Source organism: Danio aesculapii, chromosome 3, assembly GCF_903798145.1.
Source record: "Danio aesculapii chromosome 3, fDanAes4.1, whole genome shotgun sequence".
NCBI lineage: Eukaryota > Metazoa > Chordata > Actinopteri > Cypriniformes > Danionidae > Danio > Danio aesculapii.
In genome coordinates, this window is record NC_079437.1 from 44,184,255 (window position 1) to 44,208,794 (window position 24,540).

Consider the following 24,540-nt stretch of genomic DNA (forward strand, 5'->3'; position numbering starts at 1 on the left):
GTGAGTTTTACCTTAAAAGAGGCATCATGGTAATGTTTAATGTTTTTATCAATATGTCTGATGCAGTTTTGTATATTCAGATTAGCGTTTTGCTTGTTGCTTTGGATAATTGCATATATAATGTTCATGTTTCCATTCACAGCTATTTGAAATGAAAAATTCATACTCTATTTCTTTGAACTACACTGTTCATTTCTAAAACGTCATCATTTCATTAAAGCATTGCCTCACACATGTGGTTTTCCTCATTCAAACTGCAGGATATCCTGTACCAAGACACCCAACACCATGGTTATCACATGTAAAACAAAATAAATCCATTTCACCCACATAAGCAAAGGAGATTCTGCAATTCTAGCGTCATCACCAGCATTGTTCTTTATCGTTTTATCGTTTGATGCTGACAATGCATCGGCTTCAACAGTTCATAGCTCTGTTGCTCATCACTCTTGCTTCTGGCGGTAAGTCCTCACCATCTTGTCTTTTCTAAGGGTTTCAGTGGAGAACCAATGGTCTCTTAAGTGTTTTGATGGCTAAAGAGTTAGCAAGTCTTCCAGGAAGGGAGTTCATAGTCATTTTCGGCTGTGTTTTTATCTATTGTCTTTTGTTGGCCTATTTCTATTAGTTTCGCTTTAGATAGGGATGATGTAGCTAGATGTTCAATTATCTAAAATGTATTTTAAAGCTATGGTAATTTGAAGAGCGTTTTTCATCTGATTTATTGAGTATTTCTGGAAATTAAAGTCAGATTAAAGTAACTTTGTGCACTTTTTTTTTTCCCGCTACATGCTGCTTTATAACGTTTAAAATGTTTTTTTGGGGTGTGGTAGGTGTACGTCTTTCAATAGAAACCTAAAAGCACATGTGGGCAGTCTGCTAAATTTCCTTCACACTTAAAACGCCCAAAAGCTTTGACATGTTGAAGTTTGTTTTTCCACTGTAAGGTGCGAACAATCACGTACTAATAACTTTTAAATGCTGAGAAAATGATAATAAAAATGTCTTTTTAAATTGAATGCAGCTTCTTTTTTGCTTTGAATGCTTTCTATGGAATCTCACAGGTATTCTGGGGTTGGTATGCTCAAAAAACGACATTTGATGTTTGTTCAGACTACTTATTTTATTAGTTATTTTATTTTACTCATTATATACATATTTTATTTTACCTATCAATATATTTATTTTATTTGTTTTTTATTTTTTATTTTTTAGCTTATTTAAAATAAGCTGACAACACAGTTCTTGTGTTTGGGCACAACTCAATTGTTTTATGTTTAATCCACTTAAATATTAAAAAAAAATAACTAAAAAGTTAACTTAACTCCTTTATGTTGTCGAAAAGACAAATCGACTGTGTGGAACCCAGCATTTTTTACCATCTAAGTGTTGGTTGCAATATAGGCTCATTCTGAAAACGTAGCCCCGTATACACTTCTGTAGATTGTTAATTATGCAGCCAGAGTAACGTATGGAACGTCTTTAAAACTTTAAAACTAATGCTACAGGCGGTATGACGCTGTTCCTTTTCACGCTTACCAGCTGACCGCTTACCTCCATATAGACGCTTGTCGCGTATGTCGGAGGATTTTAGATGCTAAGCGGAGTTGACAGTGACGATGGTGTTTAAGTCAGACGAAGAACGGTTCCAGAAAACAGGTTAAACAAAAACAAAAAATAAAACAAACAAGTAAATAACAGGGTGAGAATGTGCTAAAATGTGGTAAAAATCAGGTGGCCACAAGGGCTTTTCTTTTTCTGGATTGCTTTTCAATACACCATCGATTGGGTTTAGGGAAGTCGGTGGGCGCTGGTCAATCGATGCTTTTGAAAACACGATTGGTTCGGTTTTGGGGTGGGTGTGTGGATCGGTCGACAGTCGACAGCAGCCTCTGGTGGATTTACACGAGAAGAGCAGGTGCGAATGGCACTCGTGAGAGAAAATTGAGATCTCAAAAATTGTACAGAGTTTCCTCTGGCGGATTTGCAAAAACTGCACATATTGGACGTATTTGGTGCTCTCCAGAAATGAAAATAGGGCTACATAATCAGAATGAACCTGATGTCTCCTCAATAAGTCACATGATATGTCATTAATATCATTGGTGGTGCAGAATAGTTATGTATGCCATAATGTATAAATATATATATGAAATATATATATTTCATACTATGGAAGTCAATGATGATTAGGAAAAATGCTTGATTACCCACATCCTCAAAATATGTTATTCCAAGTCTGGAACAACATCAGTGAACAAATCATACCAAATTAACTTTTTTCCTAACACTTAAGAAGCAGCACAATTTTTACCAAACCACTCTGGTCAAAATTCCTCTTATCTCCAAACATCTGCTGTGAAAAGTAATGTATTCTGCTTGAATAATAATAATAAACACATGCCTATATGTCTGCCATGTTCATTTTTTGTGACATGATTTAAAAAACTCTTGAGATGCTTGCAAATATATAGAGACAGTGAAATTATTGTTTATTATAGCAGTGTGTTTATTATTAAGGAGATTTTTACTCATCATCACTGAGATGTTTAAAGTACATTTATTTAAAAAATAAATTATTTATTCGAAATTTGGACTTTAGAACTATGTTAGGCTGCTTTGACACAATCTATATTGTGAAAAGCCCTATACAAATAAACAAATTGAATTGAATTGAATATATTTGGACATTTTAAAGAGTTTACCGCAAAACAAAAATTCTGTAATTCTGTGCAGGTCCTGATTATGCATAGTTCATGTTCAGGGATGTTAGACATGTTCAGGGATGGCCAGTATTTATGATACAAGTATTTCAAATATGTATTTTAAATACAAAACAGTATTTTGTAATTTGATTTGATGGAGTTTATAAAAATGGGTTAATATTTGTATCGGAATACTTTAGTGTCTTGTATTTTTGTATTTTTAAAAAACTGTAAAATACGTTGTAAGAAGTCTACATGATGACATCATAAAAATGCGGCCACTGATTGATGCTTTCTCAGTTATTTGCCTAGGCTTGAGTTCAGAACAGAAAACTGATTAAAAAGGTAGTCAATGCTTGGAGTATGGGTGGAAATTATGCACACATAAAGAAAATAACAGACAAATATCAGTGGCATATTTGAGAGCCAATCAACAGTCATTGTAAATGGTATACTGCACAAAGCTAAGACCAGTAATATGTAATGGCAGTATAGTGTACAATGCAGATGTAGATGCCAAGAAAATAAGACAAACAACATACAAATAAGCCCTACAGTGGCGATGAGTCCTACAATCCTTCATTGTTTCAAATGCCAGTGGCTGATCTGCAGGTGATCTTTAATGAAGTGGGAAGATGTCTGCCGAAAGTTGTCAAAGCAGCACAACATAGCATATGAGACACAAATATTAAATAATACTCCAGTCTATACAGATTGGTCACAAACCCCTGTTACACGGCAGCAGCAAGATATATATGAAGAGTTTATTTGCAAAAACTGATAACTCCATTTTTAGAGATATCACGTTTTAATGTTGTGCATTGAAGAGTAGACTTGCAGAAAACATGATTAATGGAAAACACTTAAACTAAAGATTTCATAGTTTTCAGTAATAATGTTTTTACATTAAGCATTGGAGATTTCAATTGCAAAAAATATATTTATTTTTAAAAAATTATGTGAACTAAAAATTAAAATAACCTCATCATATATCACCTTTATAAAATATAAGACTGTTAAGAGATTGTGTCAGTTTTACTGACCACGCAATGGATGGAAACTGCATTATTCTCTGATTTACATGGTTTTTACAGTAATTAAAGAGATCATCTTCAAGATCAGATTTTGTGTATGAAACTTGAACATAATTTACACTGAAATGAAAGAGAAGCAAGCATTTTTGAATACCTATTCATGTACAGGAGTAGAGGTGAATGAGTTGGCAGAGAAGCTGACTTAAACTTGCTCAGAGAAATGCTGTCAATCATTGTTTACTTCACTAAGTCAATTTAATGGTGAAGAGAATGATCCAACAGGCCTGTCGATAGAAGGTTTGTGAAGAAATGTCATGCTCCCTTGTAAAAGTATTCTGTAGCACCTGCAAAATACAAAATGCAGTATTTTATTTTGATACTTGTTGTGGCTGCTGTATTTTATTGTTATTTTGGTGCATGTAAAATTAATGTATTCGGTATTAAAAAAAACATTTAAATACCCAATCCTGGACATGTTCATATTTTGTTGATTTTGAACACCATTGTTGTTTAAAAATCCAAACTTTATCTCTAGTCTTAAATCTACCTTTTGCTATACATAAGTTGGCCCATTAAGGAGCCACACAGGCAACCTGAAATGAAAGAGGAAGGTTTCAAGACTCTTTAAAACCATTCCTGAGCAATGTCTCATGTTTTTGGAGGCAAAAAGGTCTTTGTAAATGGCCCCTCAGTTGAAAAAGGGGAGCAATTCAGCGCGATTTTGAGTGTCCTAGCAAAGGTTGTTGATACTTTTGTACATCTGATTTATTTATTTATTTATTTTTTATAAATTAACAAAGATTTTCAAGCTAGCTTATTCATTTTGTCATTATGGAGTATTGTTTGTAGAGTTTTGAAGGAGTTAATTAATTTAATCCAATTTGGCGTAAGAAATAAAAAATCTAAATGTGAATAAAAACATTTTGTCATAACGCTTTGTTATTGTTTGCTGTATTTTATCAGATGACTGCCCTGTTTCCTTCAACCTTCCTGGGGTGGTGGTGAAATATGGAGCTCCATTCTCAGTGAACTGCTCCACCAACATCACTGATTATTTGGGCTTGAGTTGGGAGCCAAATGAAGAGGCAGTGGAGAACACTAGCAAGATCTACAAAACTCTAGTGGGAGAGTGGGAGAGCGAATTATCTTGCTACATCTTCTTCAATGATACACATCCGTGTTCACAGAATCTCTCAGTTACCATTTATAGTACGTTTTTGTTTAATCTAAAAGCATGCAAATTTTTAAACATGCATGATTTTTGATATTCCTGAATTATAATTCCACAGAGACTCCAGACAGTGCTTCTATCAGCGCTTTGAATCATACTGGACCAATGATGGAGGGAAACCAGTATGAGCTCCAGTGTGATGTTTACAATGTGGCTCCTGCTCAGAGTCTCACTGTCAACTGGTACAAAGGAGAAAAACAGGTGTATCAAACCAACTTCACTGACAAAACCAAGAGTCCAATCAACATAACATTTTATTTCCCGATCCAACCAGACAGAGCTGATGATGGAGCTCAGTTCAGGTGTGAAGCAGAGCTGAACCTGGGAGAAGAAGTACCTCGAGCTCCTACAGTCACATCAAAACCACTCAACGTTACTGTAGAATGTGAGTTTCCATTTTGTTAAGTGTGACACAGGTTTATTATGTGGGAACCAGGGGGATTATTAATAAGTGCATCACACTTGCATTATTTGGGTTTTGCAGCTTCTCACACAGCAATATAAAAAGGCAGTGCTCAAATTTAAATTTCAGTCTTCAAGTGGCCTTCAGTCATTGTAAGGCCAATTTACACCACAAAGACACATACTGTAGGAATGATTGCTTGTCATAGATTGAGAAGTGCCATGCTTTAATCTGGTGATGTATAACCTCTTTTAATGAGGTTTGAAGGTTCTGAATTGGCCTTTAAACAATGAAATTGAATATATCATTTTAAAAATGATTAATTAATAAACATTCATTCATTTGCTTTTCAGCTTAGTCCCTTTATTAATCAGGGGTCGCCACAGCAGAATGAACCGCCAATTTATCCAGCATATGTTTTTACGCAGCGGAAGCCCTTCCAGCTGCAACACATCCTGGACATACACTACAGACAATTTTAGCTTACCCATTTCACCTATAACACCTGTCTTTAGACTTGTGGGGGAAACCAGAGCACTCAGAGGAAATTCATGTGAACATGGGGAGAACATGCAAACTTCACACAGAAATGCCAAATGACCCAGCCGAGGCTTGAACCAGCGACCTTCTTGCTGTTAGGCGATTGTGCTACCCACTGTGCCACTGTGATGCCCTAATTAATAAACAATAATGAAATAATGAATAAATAATGGCGACGCAGTTGTGCAGTAGGTAGCGCTGTTGCCTCACAGCAAGAAGGTCACTGGTTCGAGCCTCAGCTGGGTCAGTTGGCGTTTCATTGTGAAGTTTGCATGTTCTCCCTGCGTTTGCGTGGGTTTCTTCCAGGTGCTCCAGTTTCCCCCTCAGTCCAAACACATGGGGTACAGGTGAATTGGGTGGGCTAAATTGTCCGTAGTGTATGAGTGTGAATGAGTGTGTGTGTATGGATGTTTCCAAGAGATGGGTTGCAGCTGGAAGGGCATCCGCTGTGTAAAACATGTGCTGGATAGGTTGGCGGTTCATTCTGCTGTGGTGACCCCAGATTAATAAAGTGTCTAAGCCAAAAAGAAAATGAATGAATGAATGAATGAATGAATAATGAAAATTAATAAACAATTATAAAAAAATCTTGCTCTTGTGGCACTTGGTTTAAATAAACACTGATCAAACAAAAAATAAAAAGAAGGGTTTTTAGTCTTTTGCACCATATAGTTATAGTTATAGGAACTCTATCATACTGTAGGAACTACTAGCCATCCGGCCAGGTTTCCCAACAAATAAAATTTGGACCATTTTTCTGTTTTTATTTCAAGGCATTCATCAGGTGTTTGCCTTCAAACTGCTCTTGTGTCTAGAACTAGTTTCTCATGTGTCTAGGGCTAGTCTCTTACTTGTCTCAACCCATTTACATTTGAAAATGTATGATGTTGTCCTGATAGATATAAATACCTACATATCTAGTTGTAATTACTCATAGCAAATAACAACCAGCATATTATGCTCATATCTATTTGCATTTGCCTGATTATTATTGGCAAGCTGTACAGTAGCTTCTTCTATTTGGAAATCTTGGATTCTAATTCTATATATAACTTGTATATTATATTCATAGTATCTGTAAAGATTACCAATAGTTTTTTATAATTGCACTTATAACTTATACCTGTATCCTGCGTTTGCTGCTATTGCACTCCTGGTTAGACCTAAACTGCATTTCATTGCCTTGTACTTGTAGATATGTAATGACAATACATTTGAATTTAATCTAAAATGTAATCTCAGCCTTCCTTTTTGTTTTGATTTTTGACAGCTGTAATAACTGAAATCATTCAACGTAGTAATATATACATTATAAAAGAGCTACATAGTAAAAGCGCTATAGAAATAAATAAATATAACTTTAATGTGGTCAAGACCTGCCTGGAACTACTTTAGCTATGCATTTATCTGGAAATAATTGAACACTTCAAGGGCCATTTAGAGAGAATGCCTTTGTCTATTGTTTTTCTTTGTAAATAGTCTTGATGGACATTCATAATTGTTACGCATCTTTTGAAGTGCCACACATGAGCGCTCTGTTTTTATGAAAATGTGTCAAGTTAAAAGATTTTCAACTTTTACACACAGCGCTGCTTATAAACGTGAGTTCTACAGCAGTGGACCAATCAAAAGAACTCATAAGCACGGCATAGGTTACAAGCTCTGATATTTTAGAAATTTTGAGGAAAATATGTAATTTAATTCAATTTGGCATGGGGCATAACATTACTAAAATAAAATGCAGTGAATTCCTTCAGGATGCACTGTATATGTTCAGTTTACCAGTTTGCCTTTACTCAAATTTTATGGACTCTATTAATTCTACTTTTCATGTAGATCAGTTTTGTCATAACGCTTTGTTATTGTTTGCTGTATTTTATCAGATGACTGCCCTGTTTCCTTCAACCTTCCTGAGGTGGTGGTTAAATATGGAACTTCATTCTTAGTGAACTGCTCCACCAACATCACTGATTATTTGGGCTTGAGTTGGGAGTCCAATGAAGAGGCAGTGGAGAACACTGGCGAGATCTACAAAACTCTAGTGGGAGAGTGGGAGAGCGAATTATCTTGCTACATCTTCTTCAATCATGCGCAGTCGTGTTCCCGGACTCTCTCAGTTACCATTTATAGTATGTATTTTGTTTAATCTGGTTTCATGCAAACAATTATTTTCTATACACGCGTGATTTTGGATTTCTCTAAAATATGTTTTCCACAGAGACTCCAAACAGTGTTTCCATCAGCACTGTGAATCACACTGGACCAATGAAGGAGGGAAACCAGTATGAGCTCCAGTGTGATGTTCACAATGTGGCTCCTGCTCAGAGTCTCACTGTCAACTGGTACAAAAGAGGAACTCTGGTGAATCAAACCAACTTCACTGACACAATCAAGAGTCCAGTCAGTAAAACATCTAGACTCCTGATCCATCCCAACAGATATGATGATGGAGCTCAGTATAGGTGTGAAGCAGAGCTGAAACTGGGAAAAGAAGGACCTCAACCTCCTCCCAAAAACACATCTGAACCACTCAACATTACTGTAACATGTAAGTTTCCAGTTTGTTAAGCTTAACGGGTAACACAAAAGTCACATAAAGGATAAAAGTCTTTAACTTCTTGCCTAATCTGACACAAGCAAGTGTAGTGATTCTTGTATTCTTTTTCTTTCTTCATTTAGTCCAAACAACTTCATAAATGTTAATGTTTGTGGTCTCTAACAATTTAATGAATATGTCTCCCTTCATGTGATAAAAAAGCAACACTATATATTTTACCAAGAAATGCTGTAATATCTAATCATATACCTTAAAAGAAATAACTTACACTTACAAATATTTTAAGATATCCTGAACACAATGCATGATTATCCTCAAAGAGCCCTCCGAAACTGTCATTGAGACTGAGTATGACTTTAGCTTTATTCTGAAGAGGACACTATTATCAAAGCTGTGTTTTTATGGTGTGATCTGTTTAATGATAACTTAGACAGAATGGGTTTACACTGTGAAAAAAAGTCCTCCTTTGCAAAGGCCCCTATTTGATCTTAAATGGGGGAAAAATACTAATTATTTAAATTATGTCATTTGGCAAGTGTTCTCATATGTAAAGTCTTAAATGAGTTTTAAAAAACTACACTAAAAATAATTAGTTGACTTGAGTAAACTGAAAAACTGAGTAAACCTGTTGCCTTAACATTTTTAAGAAAACAAACTATGAGCATAATTATAAAACAAGTTAAATCAACTAAAAAGTTCCAAGTTAGAAATTTGGTTAACTTTTTTTACTTAAAGAACCCCTATTTTGCATCATAAAAGGTCATATTTTGGTTTTGGTGTCTCCAACAACAGGCTGATATGCATGCAAGGTCAAAAAACACTTTATAATATGCATTTTTTTTTACCTAACTATCCCAATGACTTCCATATCATTTGTTCCCAAACCCCTCCTTAGTCTGTTGTGATTGGTTGACTGCGTTCAGCGTGAGACAGAGAGAATTGCCAACCACATCTTATACAGTTTTGAAGTAGTCAGAGTGCGGAGAATATGTGTGAGCCCAATGCAGGAGTGCATTAAAGCAATGCAGTTTAACACCAGCATATAGCTATTCTTAACCATGGCACCATTCAGTGTTAAAAGCTGAACTATTTTCAGAGGATCACGAGTTCATAAATGCATTTAAATCTGTAAACAAAGCAGCATGCGTCACATTTTCAACATGGTTTTAGACGCAGTATGAGTATATAAAGAGTTAACCAGATACAGCACAAGCGGTTACAAGTAACAAAACACAATTAAATACATATTTTGCAAGCTAGAGAAAATAATGTGGCAACCATTTTAATCGCACTCACCTACACTTGTGAAATGGAGGAAGAAACTGATCTATGAACTGTGTACTGTCAAGCTCTGGTAAAGTCCCATACATCAATAGTCTTTTCTGATCCTTCCTTTAACAAATGGCCTACAAATCCCCTGTTCTAAGCGTGTAGATTGCTGAAGCACTCGTCAGAAAAATGATGGGAACACAGCACAAGGCTGGGGCTATAATGCTGAGGTATTTTTGCAAAAATAAACTTCACCTCTTCACAGCCTCATACTTGGGTAGGGAAAATAACACTTACGATTCAACCGGGATCTGCTACAGTGTTTGTCTTGCTGTTTTTCTTTCTACAGTGATTGTAGGCGGGGCCAGGGGGTTCAATTTTCCCAGGTCTGTGCGCACAACAAATGGGTGGGGCTTCAGTTCTGTATCAACGTCACGCCGACACGGCTAAAGATTAGCTACTGTGGTGATTCATTTGAACCACTCTGTGTCTTTTATAGATTAATCAATTGTTTTAAACAAGGTGCACTTTCAGATTTAAGCAGATTTATATTTGGATATTTCACTTGATTTAGAGCTGTGATACACACTGCATGAAAGGTCATTTTCAAAAACCTGTAATTGGAGCTCTTTTAGTAAACTTGTCGATTTTAAAGCACTGGGTTTACTCACTTTTTTTAAGTAAAGTAAAAAAAAACACTTTTTACAGTGTAAATACAGAGAGCATGATATTTTAGATCTGCACACCAGATGTACTGTTAAATAAATCTGCTGCTGTCTCTGCCATTAATGTTTCATTGGTTTTCAATCACATCATATTCTAGATGGTGACTGTCCGATTGAACTAAACCCACGGAGAGCTGTTGTGAAATATGGCAGTAGTGTTTCAGCTGATTGCAAAGCATTTGTCCCACATAAAGGGATAGGATGGGAATCCACTGTGGGAGCAGTGCCCCTATCTGACCAAATTAGTCTCACCAAATGGAGAGTTTCAGAGCTTAAAGACTGGGACATACAACCACCATTCTGCTTCATGAACTACGAGAAACAGTGTACAGTAGATCTCCCAATCACTATATACAGTGAGTTTCTCTCTTATTATTATTATTTGTATCTTTTCATTCTGAAATGTTTATAATAAATGTAGGTTGATGACTGCAGGTATCAGAGTGTGTGAATCTTCCTCCACAGAGACTCCAGACAGTGTTTCCATCAGCACTGGAAATCAAATAATGATGGAGGGAAACCAGTATGAGCTCCAGTGTGACGTTCACAATGTGGCTCCTGCTCAGAATCTCACTGTCAACTGGTACAAAGGAGAAACTCTGGTGAATCAAACCAGCTTCACAGACAAAACCAAGAGTTCAGTCAACATAACATCTAGTCTCCTCATCGGTCCAGACAGAACTGATAATGGTGCTCAGTTTAGGTGTGAAGCAGAGCTAAAACTAGGAGAAGAAGGACCTCAACCTCCTCCTAAAAACACATCTGAACCTCTCAGCATTACTGTACATTGTCAGTAAAAAAAATGTTGTTTTCATTTCTAAATGTGTAGTTGTTATGAAGCGGACAGGAGACAGAGGTAAGGAAACGTTAGGGTGTTTATTAAATGACAACAAGGAGCACATGAAGGATAGCCAGGAGGATCAGGAATGATGTTGGGGTCTTTTCCTCCGTGGCTGGGTAACAGGAATACACGAGGATGGACAGCACACACCAGATACAGCTGACAGAGGATGACACAGACTTGGAAGGACTGGAAGACAGGACGATTCGGGAGGACCAGGAAGACTAGGAGGAATACAAAGAGAACAGGTAAGTAAATCGTTTGTTTTAGCTGAGGATGACTACGCTGAGTGGTCGCTCAGTTGTCCGCTTTCGTCGAGACGAGCCCGGACAATGAGCGACTGGAGTGCTGTGCTTTTATCTGGTGCTCGTGAATGTGATGCAGCTGTGTGCTCATTAGAAGTCAGGTGATGGTGATCTTCGTGAGTGGGGGTCGTGAGAGCCTGACCAATCCATGACAGTACCCCCCTCCCCAGGGCCCGCTCCTGAGGGCCGACACCTCCGACGCCGTGGTGGTCTCCCTCTGCCTCTAGGCGCTGGGAACTCAGGGTGGCTCTCATGAAACTCCACCATGAGACTAGGATCGAGAATATCAGCTCTGGGAACCCATGTCCTTTCTTCGGGGCCGTACCCTTCCCAGTCCACCAGGTACTCCAACTGGCCACCACGACGTCGGGAACGCAAGATCTCCTTCACTGCGTAGACGGCTCCTTCTTCTAGGAGCAGTGGAGGAGGGGGTTCCTCTTCGTGGTCAGGCTCTGTGGAGGGAAGAACAGGATCGTGATAGGGTTTCAGGAGTGATACGTGGAATGTAGGGTGAATACGGTAGTGAGAGGGTAATTGTAGTTTGTAGGTGACGGGGTTAACCTGTTCCACGATGGTGAAGGGACCAACAAATCGGGGACTTAACTTGCGAGAGGGCAGTCGCATGCGTATGTCCCGGGTGGATAGCCACACCTTTTGTCCGGGTGTGTATCTGGGTTCTTCAGACCTTCTCCTATCGGCGGTTACCTTGCTTCGACGGACTGCCCTCTGCAGATGTTGATGAGCCTCGTCCCAGACTCTCTCGCTCTCCCGGAACCAGTGATCCACTGCGGGGACATCAGATGGTTCGCCATCCCAGGGAAAGAGCGGTGGTTGGAAGCCCAGGACGCACTGGAATGGCGTGAGTCCGGTGGAGGGTTGCCGCAGTGAATTTTGGGCATATTCTGCCCAGCCCAAATACTGGCTCCAGGAGTTCTGGTGACCACTGCAGAAGGTCCTCAGGAACCGTCCCACCTCCTGAATCTTCCTCTCTGTCTGCCCGTTGGTTTGGGGATGATATCCAGAAGAGAGGCTGACGGCCACACCTAGGAGCTTGAAGAAGGCTTTCCATAGACGTGAGATGAACTGTGGACCTCTGTCCGACACAATATCTTCTGGAATACCAAATGACCTGAAGACTTGATTAAAGATATTGTCGGCAGTTTCAAAGGCTGTGGGAAGACCTTTCAGAGGGATTAGTTTGACAAACTTTGAGAATCTATCTACTATGACTAGAATACAGGTATTACCTTCTGACGAAGGGAGGTCAGTGATAAAGTCCACTCCTAGGTGTGACCAGGGACGGTTCGGAATCGGCAAGGGATGGAGCTTTCCAGCGGGTAGATGACGTGGGCTCTTGGATTGGGCACAGTCCTTACAGCCCTGAACATATTGCCTCACATCCCTTGCCATGTTTGGCCACCAGAAGCGTTGGGATACTAGCGAGAGAGTATTGTTGATCCCTGGATGTCCAGTGCCTAGCGAGGTATGTAAGGAGTGGATCAGATCTACCCGGTGTTCAGGTGGTATGAACTGCCGATGAGGAGGGCATCCCGGCGGAGCAGGGGCTTCCGGAGTGGCAACGACTGGAGGAGCGTTCCAGGTGATCGGACAAATGGAGATGTGTTCGGGAAGAATCTTCGTTGGGAGTTCTTCATGATCGTGATGCTCGTGTAAACGAGAGAGAGCGTCTGCTCTTAGATTCTTGGGTCCTGGACGATAGGAAATGGAGAAATCAAAACGTGAGAAGAAAAGTGACCATCTGGCTTGACGTGGACATAGTCTCTTGGCCTCTTTGATGTATTGGAGGTTTTTGTGATCTGTGATCACCTGGAACGGATGTTTGGCTCCCTCCAACCAGTGACGCCGCTCCTCCAAGGCTAGCTTGATTGCTAGAAGCTCCCTGTCTCCTATGCTGTAATTCTGCTCCGCCGGGCTCAACTTCCGAGAGAAATAGGCACAGGGATGCAGTCGGGGCGGTGTATCATGATGTTGAGATAATACTGCCCCGACGCCGGTGGTGGATGCGTCCACTTCCACCACGAAAGGAAGATTTGGGTCAGGATGAGTCAGGAGTGGGGCCCTTGTGAACTCCTTCTTAAGAAGGCGGAAGGCTGCGGCTGCTTCTTTGGTCCACTCCAGTCCTTTGGGTTTACCCTTGAGGAGATTAGTGAGAGGTGATGTAATCCTGCTGTAGTCCTTGATAAACCGTCTATAAAAGTTAGCAAACCCAAGAAACCTCTGGAGCTCCTTAATGGAAGTGGGTTCTGACCAGGATAGAACAGCCTCAATTTTCTTCCCATCCATACGTATACCGGTTTGGTCAATGATGTATCCCAAGAAATGAATCGACTTCTGGTGGAATGAGCATTTCTCCGCTTTGAGGTAGAGGTGATGTTCTCTCAATGTGTGTAGGACCTCCGCAACGTGTTGGCGATGTTCGGCCTCACTCCGGGAGTAAATGAGGATGTCATCTATGTACACTATTACACAGTGGTGAAGAAACTCCCGGAGGACTTCATGAATGAAGTTTTGGAATACGGAGGGGGCGTTGACCAGACCGTAAGGCATGACCTCATATTCATAGTGGCCAGTAGGGGTCACGAATGCTGTCTTCCATTGGTCCCCCTCACGTATTCTTATCAGATTATACGCGCTGCGGAGGTCCAATTTAGTGAAGACTTTAGCTTCTCGGAGCTGTTCCAAAGCGGCTGGTACCAGAGGAAGGGGATATCGGTATTTTACTGTACCGTTATTTAGGACCCTGTAGTCGATGCATGGACGCAGCCCTCCGTCCTTCTTGGCCACAAAGAAGAAGCTTGAGGCGGCTGGTGATTTTGAGTGACGTATGTACCCCTGACTCAGAGCCTCCCTTATGTAATCTTCCATTGCCTGATTCTCTGGAAGCGAGAGCGGGTAGATCCTACCTCTTGGCAACTGGGCATCTGGAACTAGGTCGATCGCGCAGTCCCATGGCCGATGCGGCGGTAGCTGGGAAGCTCTCTTGGGGCAGAAGACATCATGAAAGGAGCTGTACTCCTTAGGAATGTGGATAGACTGCTTCTCAGGAGGGCTCTCGACCGATGTTGCAAACAAAGAAATGGGGTTCCGACCTTGAAGAGGGAGATTTGGAAAACAGGCAGGTGTACATCCAGATCCCCATTTCTTTATCTCTCCTGTGCCCCAAGAGATGATGGGATCGTGCTTCACCAGCCACGGGCGCCCTAGAATGATGTCCATATTTGCACCCTCCAGAACCAGAAATTGAATCCTCTCTTGATGTAACAACCCCACTTGAAGAAGGATGTCTTCGCATTGTCGATGGATACGGGTCGAAGATCGAGTGCACTGGGTTATCGGTTGTATCTGGTATATATGCGAGGACGCCTCAGTACGGAGGTGGAGTTGACGACAGAGGGATTGGGAGATGAAGTTCCCTGCTGACCCGGAGTCGATGAGGGCTGTGACAAGGAGAGAAATAGAGGCAGTAGTTATTTGTACGGTGGTAGTAAGTGGTTTACATTGTTCAATATTCGTACTGAATACACTCACTGAAGTCCGAATGGGACGAAGGGGACACTCCATACGGGTGTGTCCACTGACACCGCAGTATAGACACAGACCCCGGGTCAGCCTCCTCTGTCGTTCCGCTGATGTCAGTCTTCCAGACTCTATTATCATGGGTTCTGGTTCTGGAGAGGCTGTTGACTCAGGCGATTGGAGGAGTGCAGACGAGGGGGTGATGGTGTCCTGTTGATAGGAACGGAGACGATCGGAACATCGGAGAGAATGTTGGATGAATCTCTCCAGACCCATTGTATCATCTAATGTGGCCAGTTGGATTCGGAGAGTGGGTTCCAAGCCGAGCCGGTACGTGGTCAACAACGATCTCTCATTCCATCCACTTGCAGCTGCTAGAGTGCGAAACCGGAGAGCATATTCCTGTGTAGATAGAGTACCTTGCTTTAGATGATACAGCTGCTCTCCAGCGGCTACTTCCCCATCAGAACGTCCAAACACCTCTTTGAAATACTCCGTGAAGGTAGTGATGGAATTCATGACCGGCCCGGCTTGGTTCCAGATCGTCTCAGCCCATTTAAGTGCAGGTCCAGAGAGTAGAGATACGATGTAGGCGATCTTCGACTTATCTGTGGGATATAGAGAAGGTTGCATTTCGAATATGAGGGAACATTGTAACAGAAAACCATTGCACTCCCCCGCTCCGCCTGAGTAGGGCGCTGGTCGGGCCATGGGACTGGAAGGAAGGGCCGAAGAAGAAACTGTGGAGGCGGAAGTGCTCGGTGCTGGTGGTGCGTTGGAAAGTGGAGCTGGTGGCTGTAGAATCCGCTTCAACTGGTCCACCAGCTCTTGAAGGTGATCGGGGGTGCTCATGTTGTCGTCGTTATGGGTCCGGGCTTCTGTTATGAAGCGGACAGGAGACAGAGGTAAGGAAACGTTAGGGTGTTTATTAAATGACAACAAGGAGCACATGAAGGATAGCCAGGAGGATCAGGAATGATGTTGGGGTCTTTTCCTCCGTGGCTGGGTAACAGGAATACACGAGGATGGACAGCACACACCAGATACAGCTGACAGAGGATGACACAGACTTGGAAGGACTGGAAGACAGGACGATTCGGGAGGACCAGGAAGACTAGGAGGAATACAAAGAGAACAGGTAAGTAAATCGTTTGTTTTAGCTGAGGATGACTACGCTGAGTGGTCGCTCAGTTGTCCGCTTTCGTCGAGACGAGCCCGGACAATGAGCGACTGGAGTGCTGTGCTTTTATCTGGTGCTCGTGAATGTGATGCAGCTGTGTGCTCATTAGAAGTCAGGTGATGGTGATCTTCGTGAGTGGGGGTCGTGAGAGCCTGACCAATCCATGACAGTAGTACAAATGCTCCCAACATGCAAATCAAAAATTATATTTTCCTTCTTTCTTCTTTTTCAGATGCACCAGAAATTAAATCTTGTCAGCCCTGGTCACCAAAGAAAGGGTCTTCATTAGATTCATATCCAAAACATTTACATTCTCTTGTGGGCAACCCCCATCCAAGCATCTCCTGGAAACACAATTCATCGCCAGTCAATTCTTCTGCACCTCTTACCAAAAATGATTCTGGCCAATATGAAATCACTGCTAGTAATCATTATGGTGACTCCAATTGCACCATAAGCATCACGGTAGAATGTAAGTGTGTCAGTTCTTCAAAAATGTATACTGTTGGGTCCAAATCCACCTTGTCAAGTCCAATTTTAATCTGAGTTCCAAAGGCAGAGACAGAACAAGGCAAACTAGACAAATGTTGTTTGAATCTAGACCTAAATGCTTATTCAAGAGTTCATACTTAGCAGATGATTGGTAATAAAGCTTGTTTGGCATGCTGTCCCGGGAGAGAGCCCTGAGCTCATAAGATCCTGGAGTCCGGGGCTCCATCCTGTTTGCAGGGCAAGAGGGGAGTTTGAGCTCAGGTAGATCACGAGAAATTGCCTTTAATTGAGTAATTGAGTCTCCCAAAACTTGCATATTTAAGTTTATTTAACTTGCCAGTTTTGTAGACTTTACTTAAATTGTTCAGTTTACCAAACTTAGTACTTAAGTAGACTATACTTAAATTGTTCAGTTCACCAAACTTAGTACTTAAGTAGATTATGCTTAAATTGTTCAGTTCACCAAACTTAGTACTAAGTTTGGTGAACTGAACAATTTAAGTATAGTAATAAATAAACTGAAATATGCCAGTTTTGGGAGACTCCATTACTCAATTAAATTGAGGCAATGAGTTAACTCAATTAATTTAGTTCAGTCAGTTTATTAGGGTTTTCAGTGTATGCTGCCGGTGAAATTCGTCTATGGTGCTGATTTAGTTTAGTCAATTTACTTATGTCTCATGTTTTGCACTGTGGGAGGAAACGGGAGAATGCGATCACGGGGAGAACATAAACTCCACACAGAAATGTCAACTAGCTGGGTGGAGACCCGAACCAGAAACATTCTTGCTGTGAGGCAACAGTGCTAGCACTGGGCCACCCTGCTCCCTTATAGAGGAAAAAGAGGAGGAGAGGGGGTGGAAGGTGGGATTCTTCAAGACGAAGATGACTAAGATAAGATGCTTTGGTTATTTATACTATATTAGGAATGGTCTGAGTGGTGAATCATACATCTGCTGATGAGGTGCCAGCCGTGTCAATCATAAGCATGTGATCCTCTCGAAATTAGTTTAGAAATAAACTTTGTGTTTTAATTTCAGCATTCCATTATGTTTAGTTTCACACGTAGCTGTATTTGCACAACTTTCAGAGTATACTAGGCCACGGATAAATGCAGATGATCAGGTCTGACACATGCACAGTACTGTTGACCTTATGTTGCTGTGGATTTCGATTAGCCAGCCAGTGAACTGTCACGTCATTCTCTGCATCACAAGATAATCTGCCTGATTTTGAGCAGATTTCTGACAATTATGGTATGTCTAGATTATCGTGGTGTTCTAAAGATTATTTTATCAGATTTTCTTGTGCGTGAGGTGTCTTGAGGGTGATTTAATCTGCTTGAAAGAATGTCTTGGGTCCTCCGATTGTGAATTGTAAATATTCAACATACATATGAGGCATACGGAGATGATCATGTGAAACGAAATATTATCCAATCTGAACACAGAAGATAGAAACAATGGCGCAGAAAGCACAAAGCAAATGGATTTGGACAGCAGAGATGAAGGATGAACATGTCGATTTGTGGCAACAGCACGATTGCTTATATACATGTCCAATTTACTTCAGCCTTGTATACTCTGAAATCTCAAGTGAATTTTGGTGTTCACATTTGAGGCTCTGGTTGAAAATTGTGGTGTGTGTTGAGCTGTGTTTATCAAACATCATGGCACACACACCATACACTATACATCGTCATGTTTGTGACCTCTAACATTTGAAAATCTTACAAGATCATAAGAGTTTGCTTGTTCTCCCTGTGTTGGTGTGGGTTTTCTTTGGGTGCCCTGGTTTCCCCCACAGTTCAAAGACATGCATAAGTGAATTGAATGTACTAAATTGGCCATAGTGTGTGTGTATGTGAATATGGATCAGGTTGTCTTTATGTCTTTATGTTGTTTCATAAAAACAGATTCTCCAGAGCTGACCTGTGAAGAAAGCTATGAAGTGAAAGAGGCAGACGCAGATTTCAGTCCTTGTGATCTTGAGGGAGAGCCAAAGCCTGAGTTATCCCTCTACAAAGAAGGAAAAAGGATCCAGCTTTCCAATGGTTTCAAATGGAATGACAGTGGCTTGTATCAGTTAACTGCAAGAAACCAACATGGATCTGTGAATAAAAGCTTTGCCATCATTGTCCTGCGTAAGAAAAAAATGGGTCTTTAATATGTCATGATGGTCAGAAAATTTATGAGAAATCACAGACAAATAATTTTGTGTTTTTCTGAGAAGTTTTAGAGGGTTTAATAATAATAATCATTCATATTAATAATTAATAATCATTAGCCTATTACTATACTGAGATATTACCATGTAATAAGTTCCTTTAACATATGCATAGTAATTTACATGAAATGCACTGAAAAAATGATTCAGACATTTTTTTAAGGTAAATGGTTGCAAACAATTTATATGGGCTGAATTTAAACAAACTAATTACGTTAAACATTACTCAATTTAATTAAATTCAGGCCACATCAATTGTTTGCAACGACTTACCTTGAAAAAATTTAGCAAATTCAATGAATCTGTATTTTCAGTGTGTTAATGTACATATACTTTTTACAATTAAACTAAACAATTCATGTTTATGCTTTAAACACAGATGCCCCAAGATTGTTTGCTAGCCAAGAGCATTTTGATGTGGCAAAAGACAGCAGGATAACTCTACAGTGCAACTCATCTGGTAACCCAGAACCAGAGATGTGGTGGAGCTTCAATAACAAGAACATCTCCACCGGGCGGCGCTACATCCCCTTCACCATCGAGAAGGCCACGTCTACCAGTGCTGGAGTTTATACATGCAGTGCCACGAATAAATTTGGACGACAGGACAAGGTCTTCACAGTCAAGATAAAAGGTTTGCTCCATGACTATGAAAATAAGTTTATTTTTAGTCATAACTCTCAGAGCAGCCATTCATTAAGTGATATAATATGTGTTACTATTTTTAAGTGTGTATAACTTTAGCTCTTGGTTAACTAAATATTCTTTTTTTCTTGTTTTCTTTTAGACAACTCTCGGAGCGACATCCCAATTGCTGTAGTGGTTATTTTACTGATTGTTTTATTATTGATATGCCTGTTTCTCTTTTTGTGGAGAAGGCACAGAGTAAGGAGATATTATGACGTGACGTTACCGCCATCGAAGTCAGTTGAAATGGTTCCGTTAAGCAATGGCGGCTCTAAGTGATTTCAGCTTGATTTGAGAAGTTGTAAATATGATTACATGAACAGAGTTGATGTAATGGACATTATTATTTGGGTTTCAAGAAATGAATAACTTCGATTAAAAATCAAACTATGGCAGGTGATTTAAAGAAAAGAGGGCCATTTACCTGAATTCACCATCTAAAAGCTTATATTATACACAGATAATCATATGATTATCAGATAACATGTCTCTGAAAGAGAAGAAACGGTGAAATTAATTGAAAAAAAAAAGAGTATGGAGGATATCAACCTATTGGAGACCCAGCAGGCACACAAAGTCACAAGACCAGGGGTGGACTTAACCAATAATTGAGGAATACAAATGCTTTGGGCCCCAATGAATAAGAGGGCCCCAACCAATGTGAAGAAGCCTATATTAATCATATAGCTCTTTTAAAAATTTTCTATCAAATGTTGTAATATCTATCTATAACCATTACTCCTTTAATGTTATTCTTTTTTTTTTTTTTCAAAACCAGGGGCCCCATGAATAGTGGAGCGTTCCTACTGTATTGCACATGCAAATATTAAAATCTAACCACAAATATGGCCAATTAACTGTACATAGTTAGAAGATTGAGAACATAAAGGTTCCACTTAGTTTATTCACCCCCCCCCCCCCCCAAAAAAAAAAAAAAAAAAAAAACACATCTACAGAGAAATACAGTGTTTTAAGTTTCAATGTTTTGACCCCATACCTTGAATTGCTTAGGGCCCCCAAATCACTAAGTCTGCTGCTGCATAAGATGTTAATATTAAGTTAGATCTAGGTCATGACGTCAGGTGACCAAAATTAAATGTCTAGCCAGGGTCTAAGGACAACGTTACGTTGATGTCCAACAATAACATCCAATGACATTGATATTTGATTGATTTATTAGGTTGTGTTGGACAGTGACCAAAATCCAACATCAAGCCAACATCTTAAACCAACGTCATATTGATGTCAAATACTGACATTTATTTGTCAGGTGTGACAACCAAAATCCAACGTCTGAAAGACGTCATAGTGGTAACGTCCACACAACGTCAAGCTGTAACTTGATATTTGGTTGATTTTAGGTTTTATGTTGGACATTGGGTTGACGTTGTCCTGACATTGGGTTCTGATGTCAACCAGATTTTCATTTCCAAACAAAATGCAATGTCCCCACGATGTTGGGGTACAACGTCAATCTGACATCAGGTTGATGTCATGTGCCTGCTGGGAAGTACTTCAAAGGTAATATTTACTTCATCGAACTGAATGGCCATTTTTAAAATCTTTTTTTAAGCTAATAATTACCTTAATTATAGTATCTGTGTTGTCTTTAATGTTAACATTTCAGTTTAACCAATGTTTCCAATCAGCCAGAATACTAATTGCTATGATGAAAAAAACTGTTTAAAAGCTTGTTGTAAATATAAACCAATGACAGGGGTCAGCTGTAATATTGTCATTATTGTGAGGTACAGCATATTAATTTTGATAGTGTAATAAAATATTGAATATTGATTTGAACAATAGTGTATTATTCTGACTATCATATGCAAAACATGCTGATTTTTGATAGTGAGTCATCTTTTACGTAAATGCATCTGATTGCCTAAAGTGTTGATGTGATTGCTTATCAGAGTCAGTGCTGAAAAAAATAAATCTGAAGCAACATATACAGATTAAAACAGCCCAATAATAACAATAATAATAATAATAATAATAATAATAATAATAATAATGCCAAAATGTTTAAATCTTTATTCATTTGAAAAATTCACTTCAGTTTAAAGAGAGCAAATGATTTAGTTTGTGCAAAGAGCATCCTAAATTTGTATAGAATTTTATTTTTGACTGAGATATTAAGTTATTATTCGTATGACAACAAAATGTTGTCTTATGTGTTGGCTATTTACATAGCATTTTATATACTGTATTAAAGATCTACCCACTTTTGATTAGAATATTGTCAGATCTGGTTTAATTTCTTTTTATTTTTGATGAATAACTTATTATTACTAATATTTTTATGCAAATAAACTGCCAGAAGACAATGTACCACTTCCAATACAAGAAATTGGCATGCGTTTGACAATTTTTACATTTTTCTTTTTTTACACTTCTTATTTCTTTTTAACTCCATCTGTAAAGATATTTCATGAGTAGGCTAGTCTGTTTCAGTTATGATGCGATAAACAAGATTTATTAACATAAGTAATATCAAACTGGGCGACACAGTGGCTCAGTGGTTAGCACTGTCGCCTCACAGCAAGAAGGTCGCTGGTTCAAGCGACCATTTGGCATTTCAGTGTGGAGCTTGCATTCTCAACCATGTTTGCGTGGGTTTCCTCTGGGTGTTCCGGTTTTCCCCACTATCCAAAGACATAGGGTTCAGGTGAATTGAATAAGCTAAACTGACCATAGTGTATGAGTGTGTGTTTGTGTGAATGTGAGCGTGTATGGGTGTTTGTTTCCCAGTACTGGGTTGCAGCTGGAAGGGCATCCGCTTCCTAACATATGCTGAATAAGTTGGTGGTTCATTCCACTGTGGTGACCCCTGATGAATAAGGGACTAAGCCGAAGAAATATGAATGAAAGAATACCAAACTTATATGTCAAAGTTTCTATCTTTTTAAAGCCTATATCATGTAACATTTCTAATTTGGTCTCTGAACAGCATCTTTTTTTACTCCTACAAAAATAAAAGAATGCAAATAAAAATATTTTAGAATAACTTAACTAGAATTTTCATACAATTTGGAATGGATTGAAATAAAGTACCCCGAAGTTACATCATGCTATCATTTTATGCAAAGTACCAAACTGATTAGCAGTGATTAAAGTGATTAAAAGTGAGGAGAAAATGTTCTCAGTATGTTTACGGGGTATTGTTAATAATTGTTAACGTGTGGCGTTAATAATTTAATAAAGGTCATGTGCTCGTCCTCTGCTTTTGAGCTCCTCTCCCTCCCACTGTAAATCGTCCTGCAGCCTGGAAGCTGGAAACTGGATCCGGCGGCTCCTTTAAGAATTAGGGATCTGGGAGTGACGCGGCAATGAAATCCAGTTGATCCTTCTCTCGCTTTGCACAGAAAAAAGTATTTGTGGCACCGCAAAGTAGCTCTCAAACCTGAATCGGTTTTGTTTTGTGCCGCTCGTGAATGTGGGAAAAGGAATGACGCGCTTCTTTTTTTGATCCTGTTTTGAACATCTGGTACTCTTGTAAGTTTGGATATAACTTTTCAGCCTGAGAGAGAGAAGAGAGGGAGAGTGGAGCGGCTGGAGCTGAACATGGACTGGGGAACTGAGCTTTGGGTAAGTTCAGAGGATAATCTATTGCGTTTTATGTTTCATCTTTTCGGTTCCGATTATTTGTAATCCATGAACTTCGCAACTGAAAATGCTCAGGCGTAAATAACAGTGACTTTCTGACATTGTAAGCTGAAAGAGGATAAATGCATCAAATAGCCATCTGGCAGATTGTAACTCTGTTTTTTTACATGGTTTGTCGATGTGTTCAGTTGTCAACGCTTAAATCGATTTATCGCCACGTTTAATGTGAACATCCGCTTTAAAACAGTGTAAAGAGCAGAAGCGTAGCAACGTCAACAACAGTTTTGCCGCTATCTGTGGTTTCAGCCTCCACATACACCCACTGTTATCTATCTATCTATCTATCTATCTATCTATCTATCTATCTATCTATCTATCTATCTATCTATCTATCTATCTATCTATCTATCTATCTATCTATCTATCTATCTATCACACAGTGCAAAGAACAGAACATAGCAACGACAATAGTTTTGCCACTATCAGTGGTTTCAGTCTCCACACACACTTGTTTTATCTATCTGTCTGTCTGTCTGCCTGCCTGCCTGTCTGTCTGTCTGCCTGTCTGTCTCTGCACCTTGTGCTTATTTATTTGCCACTTTAAGGCGATAATTATGGCGTAACTTAGGTGAGCTATAATAATGAATAACTTTTCAAAATTAATTTAACTTTTGTTTTTATAGTAAGGTTTACCCCAACTCTTTATTTATGAAAAGTGTTTTTATTTTGACGTCAGGTGTTTACCTGACTAAGAAAAGCTTAGTCTAATGCTAATGGCAGGCATGTGCCGGTATAATAATCTTACGGTATAACCTTGGATAAAAAATCACGATAAAAATTCTCCCATTTAAAACTATTTTATTTTATGTTTTAAAAGATTTAAAATATTTTGGAGCAGTAAACATGTTAGGCTAAATAATGAAAATGAATCATTGGCTTCTGCAGTCTTTGTTGGTTTCAAAAACACAATTTTTTTTACAATTTAAAACGTTATCTTTGGATATCTTTTCTGCTGAAGATACCGTTGTCCTAAAAACAACAAAAACAACAAAAATGTAAATAAAAATTCTTACACATACCTTAGGAACCTTAAAACCTTGACATTTCCAAACTGCGTTATTCCTTGAAAATGGTTATCGTCCCATGCCTAGCTAACTGCTTGTATACCTTCATATTCTCTGTCAGAAAGTCTGTTGTTTGATTTG

General features: G+C 39.4%; 2 protein-coding genes across 4 annotated transcripts in view; both read left to right on the plus strand.

The window, feature by feature from the left end:
* The first annotated feature begins 375 nt into the window (after positions 1 to 375).
* icam5 (intercellular adhesion molecule 5) lies at positions 376 to 20,654 on the plus strand. Its single transcript, XM_056454084.1, has 11 exons — positions 376 to 461; positions 4,700 to 4,945; positions 5,026 to 5,352; positions 7,794 to 8,039; positions 8,129 to 8,458; positions 10,560 to 10,817; positions 10,927 to 11,250; positions 16,557 to 16,796; positions 18,732 to 18,959; positions 19,422 to 19,676; positions 19,830 to 20,654. The coding sequence occupies exons 1-11, from the start codon at positions 398 to 400 to the stop codon at positions 20,006 to 20,008; spliced, it is 2,697 nt and encodes an 898-aa protein (XP_056310059.1). The 5' UTR covers positions 376 to 397; the 3' UTR covers positions 20,009 to 20,654.
* Positions 20,655 to 23,012: 2,358 nt separating this feature from the next.
* Positions 23,013 to 24,540, plus strand: part of trip10a (thyroid hormone receptor interactor 10a) — a 68,054-nt gene continuing 66,526 nt past the window's right edge. For 2 of the 3 annotated variants that reach the window (XM_056454087.1, XM_056454089.1), the window contains exon 1: positions 23,015 to 23,317. In XM_056454087.1, coding sequence (XP_056310062.1) covers positions 23,294 to 23,317 — 24 coding nt within the window. In that variant the 5' untranslated portion in view covers positions 23,015 to 23,293. Of the gene's footprint in view, positions 23,318 to 24,540 lie in introns of all 3 variants that reach the window. The other variant, XM_056454086.1, reaches the window with a different exon arrangement.

What these genes read in the sequence shown, in the direction of transcription:
- icam5 (XM_056454084.1), top strand. Translation starts at nt 398, where the DNA reads ATGCTGACAATGCATCGGCTTCAACAGTTCATAGCTCTGTTGCTCATC. An exon ending in CATCACTCTTGCTTCTGGCG is followed by an intron (nt 462 to 4,699) that starts GTAAGTCCTCAC and finishes GTATTTTATCAG; the next exon opens with ATGACTGCCCTGTTTCCTTC. An exon ending in TCTCAGCATTACTGTACATT is followed by an intron (nt 11,251 to 16,556) that starts GTCAGTAAAAAA and finishes CTTCTTTTTCAG; the next exon opens with ATGCACCAGAAATTAAATCT.